General features: G+C 48.0%; 1 protein-coding gene across 1 annotated transcript in view; it reads left to right on the forward strand.

The window, feature by feature from the left end:
* The window catches only part of GLP1R (glucagon like peptide 1 receptor), a 385,527-nt gene that overhangs the window by 297,220 nt on the left and 74,233 nt on the right, over window positions 1-14,074 (forward strand). Inside the window, exon 6 of the mRNA XM_077282033.1 lies at window positions 10,609-10,762. Coding sequence (XP_077138148.1) covers window positions 10,609-10,762 — 154 coding nt within the window. The remainder of the gene's footprint in view (window positions 1-10,608; window positions 10,763-14,074) is intronic.

A 14,074-nucleotide genomic window follows, 5' to 3' on the forward strand; every position in this document is an offset into this window, starting at 1 on the left:
GCGATAGTACAGCCCCGAGGCCCTGCAGGCTCCCATCAGTGTGCAAGATGAACGGTTGTGTGAAGTCAGCGTAGGCCAGCACGGGGGGCCTCCGTCAAAGCCTTCTTCAAAGCCAAGAATGCCTCATCCTGATGCTTCCCCCACTGTATGTTCCTGTTTTTGGTGCAAGAGGGCACTCCCCTCAACAACTCCTGGAGTGGATTTGCAAGGCGGGTAAACTCTTTTACGAAGCGTCTGAAGTATCATGTGAGTCCCAGGAATGCAAGCACATCTTTCACAGTTTTTGGAGATGGCCACTCTTGTACCGCAGCGATCTTCTCCTGGGAAGGCCTCACCCCCTCAGCGGAGACAACGTGTCCCAAGTATTCAATCTCGGTACGGAAGAGGTGACATTTCTGGGGTTTCACTTTCAAGCCCTACTTCTGTAGCCGACTCAGAACTTGCTCCAGTCTATGCAGATGCTCCTCAAAGGTGGGGGCAAAGACGATGATATCATCCAAGTAGATGAACGTGGCTTCAAAGTTCAGGTCTCCCAGACATCTCTCCATGAGTCGCTGAAATGTTCCTGGGGCGTTTGCTAGGCCGAAGGGCATCCGGTCAAACTCATACTGTCCCATCGGGAGGATGAAAGCCGTCCTGGCTCAGTCTTGCTCAGACATGGGCACCTGCCAGTAGCCGCTGGCCAAGTCTAACGTGGAGAAATATCTGGCATTCCCTAGTGCCGTTAGGGACTCCTCTATCCTGGGCAGTGGGTACGAGTCCCGCACTGTGCAAGCATTGAGCCGGCGATAGTCCACACAGAACCGCAAGGACCCGTCTTTCTTTCTCACCAAGACTATAGGGGCAGCCCACGGGCTCTGACTCTCGCATATAACTCCCTTCTTCAGCATGTGTGACAGCATTCCCTTCACCTCCTGGTACATCTATGGGGGTATTTGGCGGTACCGTTCCCGGATTGGTGCCACATCCCCGGTGAGTATCTCGTGGGTGATGGCCGTGGTACGTCCAAAGTCATCTTCATTTTTGGCGAACGCCTCCTGAAATTTCCCCAATACGGCTTCCACCTGAGGTACCTGCTGCGGAGGAAGTTCTGAGAGCTCCGCCCTCATGCGTTCCAGTATCTGGTGCCCTTCTTGCAGTAATCTGGGGTCCGGAGCTGCCTCCGCTTTGACGGTCACCAGCCACGGATCTTCTGGCCTTGCGGTCAGCTGTACCACCTCAGTTGGGACCAACTCGTCTGGGAGGCCCAGGACTTGAGCGACTTCGCTTCTAGGGGGCAAAGTTGTATCTGTCCCCCAAATTTATGCAGCGCACAAGGACAGTTCCATCCCACGGTAGCCAGGGACCGTGCGACCAATATTCCTGACGGCAGCTGGTCGGCTCAATTTGGACTTCGCCCCTTCCAGCGGGATGCCAGCTCGTATAGGCAGGGGAAGCACCGTCTGCCCAGGGAGCAACACTCGATTGACTGAGGCGGGGGTGACGACTTTGCCGAGTTCCTTTCCGTCGCTGTATGCTTCCCGGACCTGGGTGGTCCGTATCAGTTGTTAAAAGACCCTTCTCTGGGGGGTTTGGTAGCTCCATTGTTGCAGGAACTGTTCCGGGGACTCGTTAAAAACCAGGCTTCCGAGGTCTTTTAACACATTCATGCCCAGGGTCACGGTATGGTCTTTAGCTACCTCTCCATCCACCAGTACCACTCCTCTTCTCCCGAGGTCTTTTCCGCAGACCTCTATGTTCATCCATACCACCCCTGCGACCGGGATGGGCAAGTGATTGGCCGCCATAAGTTTGATCACAGGGCCCCATTCAGGCCGTAGCGCCTCGATGAAGTGACGGCGGAAATATCTCTCAGGCATGGTGGTCACTTGTGAGCCGGTGTCTATCAAGCACCGCACTGCTCTTCCATTGATTTCTGCCCAGACCAGAGGGCACGTGGAAACAAGGCTGTGGGGACTTTTACTCCTCCTCCTCTGTTCTTCACGCTCTGAGTGGTGCCTGTTTCATCATTGCGTCACGCAGTCCCATCACCAGCTGATCTCTGAGCACCACATCAACTGTCCCAACCCCTACACCGTCCCTTCGTCTGATAGCAGTGTAAAGCTCTTGTAGGGCGTTCATGAATTGGGACACGGTCTCCCCCTCCCGTTGTACCCAGTGAAACAGTCGCATGCGAAGTTCCCCTACGTCAGTGGGGTCCCCATGCATCTCCTCAAGTATGCGCAGCACTTTGTCCAGGGTATCCCTCTCCCGGGTGGACCTATGCATGACAGAATCCCGCGCCTCCCCCTCCTGGGCCATCAATGCAATTTCTGCCTCCAGGGCTGGTGTCATGGGATGCATCCGCATCATTCCCTGGATACGCTCCGTCCAACTCCACAGCATTACAATGTTCCCAGTGAACCTTGGCAAATTATTCAACATGGCTCCCAGGGAAATGCTAGACCTGGGAACTTCCCCAGCTGCTTGGTCTGCCCTGTCCGCGCTACCGTGTGACATCCTGCCGACTACGCCAAATGTAATAGTATGCATGTACTGAGTATGTCACCACGGAACAGACAGACCAACAGTTGAGGGGTTTATTAACAGGAATCAGGTTCTCCTCGCAGGGAGGAAGCAATGGAAAGTAACTAGCAATAAAACAGTGCAAAAATATGGGAGTCAAACAATGTAACAGGAGTAAGCAAGATTTCTTGAGAAAAGAACACTTATCAGTCTGATGAGGACTTGCTTGAAGGGTCGTCTTCTCCAACGTAGGCGCCGAGAAACAGCGGCACTTGTCGTCCCTCTGTTGTCCGTGGGCTGAGTAGTCTCTAGGAGCCTGCTGCCTGGGGTTTTGGGAGTTAATGTGATATGCACAGGCTCTGAGTCTTTAGCTTTTACAGCACAGCCTATCCCGGGAAAACAATGGTCAGTCTATTATTAAGTCTCTCACCAGGAATCACAGTCTCTGTACTGATACCGCGGGTACCAGCGGGTCGTAGTCTCTGGACGGGCCAATGTCTGTACACGGGTCTCAAAGCGCCCCTCTCCAGTCACAGCAGAGTCCGCTTTCATGTACTCACAAGATGCAGTCTCTCTGGGCAATCTCCCTTTATTTGTCCTCTCACCGGAACCCCTGTCTCTCCCGAAGCGTAGCTGCACCCTGCTAACGCTGCTCTGTTCCTTGCGCGCATGCCTTTCCCGCTCTCTGCCCGGCTTCCTTCCTGTCCCAGTCTCTAGGTCTGCCCCCTGGGGAACCTGTAGCACAGCTCAATGGTTCCAGGCACAGAGCCGAGAAGGTAACCGCCCCAGACTCTTCTTGTGCTTCACCTCCTTATACTGGTATAACCTGGGCATCTCCTGTATATAATTGTATATGTACAGCCGGTATAACCTGGGCATCTCCTGTACATAATTATATATGTACAGCCGGTATAACCTGGGCATCTCCTGTATATAATTGTATATGTACAGCCGGTATAACCTGGGCATCTCCTGTATATAATTATATATGTACAGCTGGTATAACCTGGACATCTCCTGTATATAATTATATATGTACAGCTGGTATAACCTGGGCATCTCCTGTATATAATTATATATGTACAGCTGGTAAAACCTGGGTATCTCCTGTATATAATTATATATGTACAGCTGGTATGACCTGGGCATCTCCTGTACATAATTATATATGTACAGCTGGTATAACCTGGGCATCTCCTGTATATAATTGTATATGTACAGCTGGTATAACCTGGGCTTCTCCTGTATATAATTATATATGTACAGCTGGTATAACCTGGGCATCTCCTGTATATAATTGTATATGTACAGCTGGTATAACCTGGGCTTCTCCTGTATATAATTATATATGTACAGCTGGTATAACCTGGGCATCTCCTGTATATAATTGTATATGTATAGCCGGTATAACCTGGGTTTCTCCTGTATATAATTATATATGTACAGCCAGTACAACCTGGGCATCTCCTGTATATAATTATATATGTACAGCTGGTATAACCTGGGCATGATGACTTTAGCGTGAATACTGTCCGCCTCCTTCCGTGTGACCCCGGTTGTTCCTATGCATTGGAGTCTTCCCGCTATCACATAGGGATTGTCACCTCTTTATATCTGTGATCCAGGAGATGACTGTAGATCACTTCTATGAATAAGGCCGGTGATTCAGATATTTTATCCTCCTCTCCCTGATATGTAATAAATCCTTTAGATTATTTGCGCGGTATTCCTGCGCGGCGCCTTGTCTCTGTCGCTTGCCCGGGTCGTTGCTGGCGGTCCGGCGGAGCAGACTGCATCACTTCTTGCCCTGATATCTGTGGCCGCGTTTCCTGCTGTTCTCGGGTCATTAGTGCGGTGTAATGATGTCTGATCGGCGGTTACGTGATGATTATGTCGCCATCGTTACATTCGTCCTCCTCCCCCCGCGCAGATCTGACGCTTTATCTCTTTTATAGCCGCATTTGTTGCTGATTTATTTACTTTTAATGCAGCTAACATTAAATATCGGAGAAAACAAAGGAGCAGTCCGGGAAATCTGATACATTGTATCTTCTGCAGAAAGGCTCCATAACGGGAGCAATATTTTATATCAATTCTCATTTTCCCAGTGTTTTCCCGCAGTGCTTTGCTCTACGCTATCACATAGCTCCCAATCGTCTCTCATTGTGCGGGACTGTCCCGGTTTTGAGCCTTTGCCCCTCTGTCCAGCACGGGACGTTCTGCTTCCAGCACACAGCAGGAGAAGCAGCCGACACGCCCCCTTGTGTTAAGCCATGCCCCTTACCCTTCCGCCAGTCATCCCTGCACTGCAGAGCCTTACACCACATATTGGCTGCCTGCTTTGTGCGCACAGGACCTTTGATGAGGTCACAGGAGGGGAGGAGTCAGGGGTCACATGATCGGGACCTCCGTGGATTGCAGGACTCGGCTGTGCTGGTTGCCAACTTGCCACATGGTGCTTCTGGATGAGGTAAGCTGCCTTGTGTGGGGTCAGGAGGTGTACAGTGTGGATGTAGCAGAGCCATGTGTGTACGAGGTGTATGGAGTGGAGCCGTGTGTGTATGAGGTGTATGGAGCGGAGCCGTGTGTGTACAAGGTGTATGGAGCGGAGCTGAATGTGTACGAGGTGTACGGAGCAGAGCCGTGTGTGTATGAGGTGTATAGAGCGGAGCCGTGTGTGTATGGAGCGGAGCTGAATGTGTACGAGGTGTATGGAGCAGAGCCGTGTGTGTACGAGGTGTATTGAGCAGAGCCGCGTGTGTACGAGGTGTACGGAGCAGAGCCGCGTGTGTACAAGGTGTATGGAGCGGAGCACGTGTGTACGGAGTGGAGCCGTGTATGCAAAGTGTACGGAGCGCAGCCGCGTGTGTAGGAGTAGCTATGTGTGGCCATTATACGGTACGAAGTATCATGTGCGGCCAATATACAGTATGGAGCATCATGTGCGGTCATTATACAGTATGGAGTATCATGTGTGGTCATTATACAGTATGGAGCATCATGTGCGGTCATTATACAGTATGGAGCATCATGTGCGGCCATTATACAGTATGGGGCATCATGTGCGGTCATTATACAGTATGGAGCATCATGTGTGGTCATTATACAGTATGGAGCATCATGTGCGGTCATTATACAGTATGGAGCATCATGTGCGGCCATTATACAGTATGGGGCATCATGTGCGGTCATTATACAGTATGGAGCATCATGTGTGGCCATTATACAGTATGGAGCATCATGTATGGTCATTATACAGTATGGAGCATCATGTGCGGTCATTATACAGTATGGAGCATCATGTGCGGTCATTATACAGTATGGAGCATCATGTGCGGCCATTATACAGTATGGGGCATCATGTGCGGTCATTATACAGTATGGAGCATCATGTGTGGCCATTATACAGTATGGAGCATCATGTGCGGTCATTATACAGTATGGAGCATCATGCGCAGCAATTATACAGTATGGGGCATCATGTGCGGTCATTATACAGTATGGAGCATCATGTGTGGTCATTATACAGTATGGAGCACTATGTGGCCGTTATACACTATGGAGTATCATGTGCAGCCAATATACAGTATGGAGCATCATGTGCAGTCATTATACAGTATGGAGCATCATGTGCAGTCATTATACAGTATGGAGCACCATGTGCAGTCATTATACAGTATGGAGCATCATGTGTGGCCATTATACAGTATGGAGCATCATGTGCGGTCATTATACAGTATGGAGCATCATGTGTGGTCATTATACAGTATGGAGCACTATGTGGCCATTATACACTATGGAGTATCATGTGCAGCCAATATACAGTATGGAGCATCATGTGCAGTCATTATACAGTATGGAGCATCATGTGCAGTCATTATACAGTATGGAGCATCATGTGCAGTCATTATACAGTATGGAGCATCATGTGTGGCCATTATACAGTATGGAGCATCATGTGCGGTCATTATACAGTATGGAGCATCATGTGTGGTCATTGTACAGTATGGAGCACTATGTGGCCATTGTACAGTATGGAGCATCATGTGCAGCCAATATACAGTATGGAGCATCATGTGCAGTCATTATACAGTATGGAGCATCATGTGTGGCCATTATACAGTATGGAGCATCATGTGCGGTCATTATACAGTATGGAGCATCATGTGTGGTCATTGTACAGTATGGAGCACTATGTGGCCATTGTACAGTATGGAGCATCATGTGCAGCCAATATACAGTATGGAGCATCATGTGCAGTCATACAGTATGGAGCATCATGTGCGGTCATTATACAGTATGGAGCATCATGTGTGGTCATTATACAGTATGGAGCATCATGTGCGGTCATTATACAGTATGGAGCATCATGTGTGGCCATTATACAGTATGGAGCATCATGTGCGGTAATTATACAGTATGGAGCATCATGTGTGGTCATTATACAGTATGGAGCATCATGTGCGGTCATTATACAGTATGCAGCATCATGTGCGGTCATTATACAATATGCAGCATCATGTGTGGCCATTATACAGTATGGAGCATCATGTGCGGTCATTATACAGTATGGAGCATCATGTGTTGTCATTATACAGTATGGAGCATCATGTGCGGCCATTATACAGTATGGAGCATCATGTGTGGCCATTATACAGTATGGAGCATCATGTGTGGCCATTATACAGTATGGAGCACTGTGTGGCCATTATACAGTATGGAGCACTGTGTGGCCATTATACAGTATGGAGCATCATGTGTGGCCATTATACAGTATGGAGCATCATGTGTGGCCATTATACAGTATGGAGCACTGTGTGGCCATTATACAGTATGGAGCATCATGTGCAGCCAATATACAGTATGGAGCATCATGTGCAGCCAATATACAGTATGGAGCATCATGTGCAGTCATTATACAGTATGGAGCATCATGTGTGGCCATTATACAGTATGCAGCATCATGTGTGGCCATTATACAGTATGGAGCATCATGTGCGGTCATTATACAGTATGGAGCATCATGTATGGTCATTATACAGTATGGATCATCATGTGCGGCCATTATACAGTATGGAGCATCATGTGCAGTCATTATACAGTATGGAGCATCATGTGTGGCCATTATACAGTATGGAGCACTGTGTGGCCATATTTTTTTGTTTATAATTATTGTATATGAAACAGTGTGATCAGCAGTGCTAAATGGGTGTGGTTGGGATGTGTATATGGGTGTGACTATTTATGAATGGGTGTGGTCAGAGGCGTGGCCTAAAATTTGCCGCGGCATGCCACGCTGTTTTTTCCGCAGCATGTGCACGGCGGATTTTGTATTCCATAGGTTTACATGGTACTGTACACCGCATGTAAAACAGCTGCAGATCCGCAGCACATAGCCTCACTGTGAGGATAGGAATTGTGCATGCAGCTCTGGTTGTGACTGGAGGATAGGAATTGTACATGCAGCTCTGGTTGTGACTGGAGGATAGGAATTGCGCATGCAGCTCTGGTTGTGACTGGAGAAAAGGAATTCTACATGTAGCTCAGGTTGTGACTGGAGCAAAGGAATTCTACATGTAGCTCTGGTTGTGACTGTAGCAAAGGAATTGTACATGCAGCTCTGGTTGTGACTGGAGGATAGGAATTGTGCATGCAGCTCTGGTTGGACTGGAGGATAGGAATTGGGCATGCAGCTCTGGTTGTGACTAGGGTATAACACATAGTGTAACGCGGGGCAGCGAGGTTCGGACAGTTCCTGGTCTATTCCGGATGATTCATCTTGTAGTTTCAGAGCTGACTCTCTGTTACAATTGCATCTCCCGCAGACAGGACATCATTGGGGTCGGACGCTTCAGGCGTCTCTGGGGGCTGACGACGACCCCCGACAGCGAACCTGTACTGACGCTGATGTCATAGTCGCTCAATCTGCATAATTGTGCGCATATTAATGAGTTACCGGCACAATGACGACTGAGAGGAGCCGGCTGTAAATCCTGACCCCAGGACTGCGGGCGAATCTGTCCGTAATGTCGTTTGGATGATTAGTGATCTCCTCATGGAGGTAGATGGAGGATCAGCTCTGCGACATCGCACAAGAGGGTGGAGGACTCTGATCCTGGGATGATGGGAGTCCGACCCCCGAGCTCTCAGCGACCTGTGATGTGTCGCACCTGGGGGCCCTTGGTCCAGATGAGACGCTGCTCTGCAGCACGGACAGATGACGCTGGTGCAGTGGGGAGATACGGATGTAACGATGGAAGGTGTGAGCGCAGAACGGAAGTAACGGAGCAAACTGGACTCATAGGATGGGACAGAGCAGAGGAAGCGGGAACAGTGGAGGCTCGGCATCAGGCAGGATCAGCGGAGGCGCGGCATCAGGCGGGATCAGCGGAGGCGCGGCATCAGGCGGGATCAGCGGAGGCGCGGCATCAGGCGGGATCAGTGGAGGCGCGGCATCAGGCGGGATCAGCGGAGGCGCGGCATCAGGCGGGATCAGCAGAGGCGCGGCATCAGGCGGGATCAGCAGAGGCGCGGCATCAGGTGGGATCAACGGAGGTGCGGCATCAGGCGGGATCAGCGGAGGCGCGGCATCAGGCGGGATCAGCGGAGGCGCGGCATCAGGCGGGATCAGCGGAGGCTCGGCATCAGGCGGGATCAGAGGAGGCGCGGCATCAGGCGGGATCAGCGGAGGCTTGGCATCAGGCGGGATCAGCGGAGGCGCGGCATCAGGCGGGATCAGCGGAGGCGCGGCATCAGGCGGGATCAGCGGAGGCGCGGCATCAGGCGGGATCAGAGGAGGCTCGGCATCAGGCGGGATCAGAGGAGGCTCGGCATCAGGCGGGATCAGCGGAGGCTCGGCATCAGGCGGGATCAGCGGAGGCGCGGCATCAGGCGGGATCAGCGGAGGCGCGGCCATCAGGAACTGGAGGAGCCTAGACGAGTTCTGCCTCTTTCACACGTCTGTGATTTTTCTTGGATGCAGAGAACGGTCCGAGAGTCTTCACTGTTCCTCAGATAAAGGAAAACTGATTGAATTTCTGAAGCTTCTCCTATAAGAGTCCATGAAACACAGATAAAAAATGGAGGCGCCGAGTTCTGCCTGATGTTTTCACCAATCCATGGACTGACGTTGTAAAGAATCGGACATAAGACGGCGCCATAGACAATCATAGGTGCGAGCGCTGCCTGCGAAAAACACGCATAAGACTGGTACGAGAAAAACTGCCGTGTGAATGAGCCCTGACACAGGAGGCTGTAAATCCGGATCAGGGGGAGGCAGAGGAGACTCGGTGATCGCGCAGTGCTTGCTTTGTCACAGAGTCCATGGCAGAACTGGCATCGGAATGGCAGAGTAGACCTATTCATGTAGCAGAGCTGAGTTTGTCCAAGATTCTATTTCAGAGCTCGGTTTGTTACTGAGTTCAGGGTGGAATGGCAGCAATATGGCAGAGTACACCGCGATGTAGCAGAGCTGGGTTGGCTCCATTTAATGGATAACTACTGGCTGAATACTCAGGAGGTAAACTGCAGCCTGAGCCGCTCTATAGCACGGGACTGTGGACGCGGATGGAGCCGATCTGTCACCACATTCCCCTCCTGCGGTGATCGGAGTCTCTTCTCCTGGACTCTGATGTTCGGGCTGAGCTATCTGTACCCCGTATGTTCCCCTCCGTCACCGTGAGATTATAATATAATAACGAGGTTTATTCCTCACCGGTCAGGCCCAGATCACACAGAATCACTATGTGCGCAGTGTATAATGTACAGGGCGCTATTACACCGCCTCATCGTATAATACCGTACATTATACAACCTTGTGTCCTATTATATGTAGCATGGGAAAATAACAACTTTTCTCATTGCTACGTTTTAAGGTGTAAAAGTTGCAACTTGTACCTACTCAGCCCCCATGACAACACTTCCTGGTCCGCGCTCTTGAGGTGCAGTGTTATCCTGGGAACATTTCATCCATCCCAGTCGCCATCAATGTTAATGTCCTGATAATCACAAGCCTGTAACGGACGTGGACGAGAAGTGTTATCATAGTACCCAGCACGGTCTGCTGAGACGACCTGTAACGTGCCGCCCTGTGTCTCTCCACAGACATCTCCACTGCACGAGGAACTACATCCACCTGAACCTCTTCACCTCCTTCATCCTCAGAGCCATCTCCGTCTTCATCAAGGACTCCGTGCTGCGGTGGATGTACGACATCGCCATCCTGGACAACCAATGGGAAGGGCTCATCTCCTACCAGGTGACGCAATCACTGCACCATCACTGCACCATCACCATACAATGACTGCACCATCACTGCACCATCACAATACAATCACCATGCAATCACTGCACCATCACCATACAATCCCTGCACAATCACCGCACAATCACCATACAATCGCCATGCAATCACTATACAATCACCATACAATCACCGCACAATCACCATACAATCGCCATGCAATCACTATACAATCACCATACAATCACCGCACAATCACCATACAATCACCATACCATCACTGCACCATCACCATACCATCACTGCACCATCACCATACCATCACTGCACAATCACTATACAATCACTGCACCATCACCATACCATCACTGCACAATCACTATACAATCACTGCACCATCACCATACCATCACTGCACAATCACTATACAATCACCATGCAATCACCATACAATCACGGCACAATCACTGTACAATCACTGCACAATCACTATACAATCCCTGCACAATCACTATACAATCACTGCACAATCACCATAAAATCACTATACAATCGCCATACAATCACTATACAATCACCATACAATCACCACACAATCACTATACAATCACCATACAATCGCCATGCAATCACTATACAATCACCATACAATCACTGCACAATCACCGCACAATCACCATACAATCACTATACAATCCCTGCACAATCACTGCACAATCACTATACAATCGCCATGCAATCACTATACAATCACTGCACAATCACCATACAATCACTGCACCATCACCATACAATCACTGCACAATCACCATACAATCACTGCACCATCACCATACAATCACCATACAATCCCTGCACCATCACCATACAATCCCTGCACAATCACTATACAATCCCTGCACAATCACTATACAATCACCACACAATCACTATACAATCACCATACAATCGCCATGCAATCACTGCACAATCACCATACAATCACTATACAATCACCGCACAATCACCATACAATCACTGCACAATCACCATACAATCACTATACAATCACTATACAATCACCATACAATCACTGCACAATCACTGCACAATCACCATACAATCACTGCACAATCGCCATACAATCACCATACAATCACTATACAATCACTGCACAATCACCGTGCAAACTATTCTAGGAAAATCTGTGCTCCAAAAGCCAAATAGCGCTCCTTCCTGACTGAAGCAGTGGAGTTTCCAATGTGGGGTCAGCTGTGGGGTTTTCTGAGACCTCAGGGGCTCGGCTAGTGGAGCTCACAATCCGATCCTTCCCATCCAATCCCTGCCGTGTACGGTATTGTACAACCACATATACGGCACTGCCAGATTCGATAAGAATTGTATAACAAATGATGGGGTCCATTTTCTCCTTTTACCCCTCATGTAAATTATACATTTCGTGATAAAACATTATCTTAAAGGTAAAAAACGTAACTTGAATAAATGTTATTACATTTTGTGAATCGCCTGTAGGTCACAAATGCTCAGGGGACTCCTAGATGAATTCTTTGAGGGGTCTAGTTTCCACAATGGGTCCGTTTTGGGGGGTTTCTCCACCATCTATTCCAGACAAAAATCAAATCACGCGGTTTCCTTTCGGAGCCCGGCCTCGTGCCCAGACAGCAGTTTTTGGCCACATATGGGGTCTCATCATGTTCAGGAGAAATTGTGTAACAAATTATGGGGTCTGTTTCCTCCTATTATCCATTGTGAAAATTACAAATTTGGGGCTAAAACAACATTTGTAGAGGAAAAAAACAATTTTCGTTTTCACATCCACATTTTAAAAAGTTGTGTGAAGCACCTAATAGGTTCAACAAGCTCCGCAACCCCCTAGGTTAGTTCCTTGAGGGGCCTAGTTTCCAAAATGGGGTCACTTGTGCGGATTTCGGCTGCTTTGGTGCCTCAGGGGCTTTTGCAAATGAGATATAGTGTCTGCAATCAATTCAGCCAAATTTCCATTCCAAATACCAAATGTCTCTTGTTCCCTTCCGAGCCCGGCCTTGTGTCCAAACAGAACTTTCTGATTACTTGTGTGGTGTCAGAAGAAGGTGGGTAACAAACTGTGGCGTCCAGTTTTTCATATTACATCTGACAAAAAGTGAAAAATTTGGAACTAAAGTAACATTTTCACATAAAAAAGGAACATTTTCATAATGACGATTTAATGTTATCAAACTCTGTGTACTACATGTGAAAAGCTCACTGTACCTCTGTATAAAATCATTGAGGGGTGTAGTTTCCAAAATGGGGTCACTTGTGGGGGGGGGAATTCTGCTGTTTGGATTTTTTAGGGGCCCGACAAATGCAAATTGGCGCCCACAATCTATTTCAGCCAAATTTGTGTTCCAAAATTCAAATGATGCTCCTTCCCTTCTGAGCCCTGCCGTGTGTCCAAGCAGAGGTCTCTCACCACATGTGGGGTATCGGCGCGCTCAGAAGAAACTGGGCATCAAATTGTGGGCTCCATTTTCTTGTACTGTTCCATGTAAAAGTGAAAAAAATGGGGCTAAAGCAACATTTTAGAGAAAAAATATATATTTTTTAATTCAACATTGTATTCATTCCTGTGTTCCTCCTGAAGAGTTAAAAAAAATTCCCAACAACAGTTTTGAAGTTTTTAAGGGATGCGATTCTTAAGATGGTGTCAGTTTTTGGGAGTTTCCAATATTTCCAATATATCGGCCCCTCAACGTCCATTTAAATCTGAATAGGTTCCTAAGAAACAGGTTTTATAAAATTCTTGAAAAAAATGAGAAATTGCTGCTAAACTTTTAACCCCTCTAACATAAACCAAATAAAATGATGTTTGCAAAACGAGGCAGATGTAAAGTAGAAATATAGGAAATGTTATGTTTTAATTATTTTGAGCAGCATCAATAACTGGTTTAAGGATATCAAAATTGAAAGTTTGAAAATGGTAAATTTTTAAACATTTTTTTGCCAAAATTTCAATATTTTCATGAATAAACGCAGAACATATTGACCTAAATTTACCGCTAACATAAAGTACAATGTGTCATGAAAGAGTAATCTCAAAATCACAGATCCGTTGAAGCGTCCCAGAACTATTGCCACATAAAGTGACAGATGTAAAAAAATTGGCGCCTGGTCAGTAAGGGGTTATAGAAACAAAAAATGAAAACTTTCTCTTCACCTTTAGAATTCAGGGACACAGAAATACACTGCTATATACAATGTATCTCTATGCACCTGTATAACTGGCTTCTGGCTTCAAGATTACCAGATTCTCCTGTGTTTGTCATTGTGGCCATGGTCATAGCTAGA

Source organism: Ranitomeya variabilis, chromosome 2 (assembly GCF_051348905.1).
Source record: "Ranitomeya variabilis isolate aRanVar5 chromosome 2, aRanVar5.hap1, whole genome shotgun sequence".
Classification (NCBI taxonomy): Eukaryota; Metazoa; Chordata; class Amphibia; order Anura; family Dendrobatidae; genus Ranitomeya; species Ranitomeya variabilis.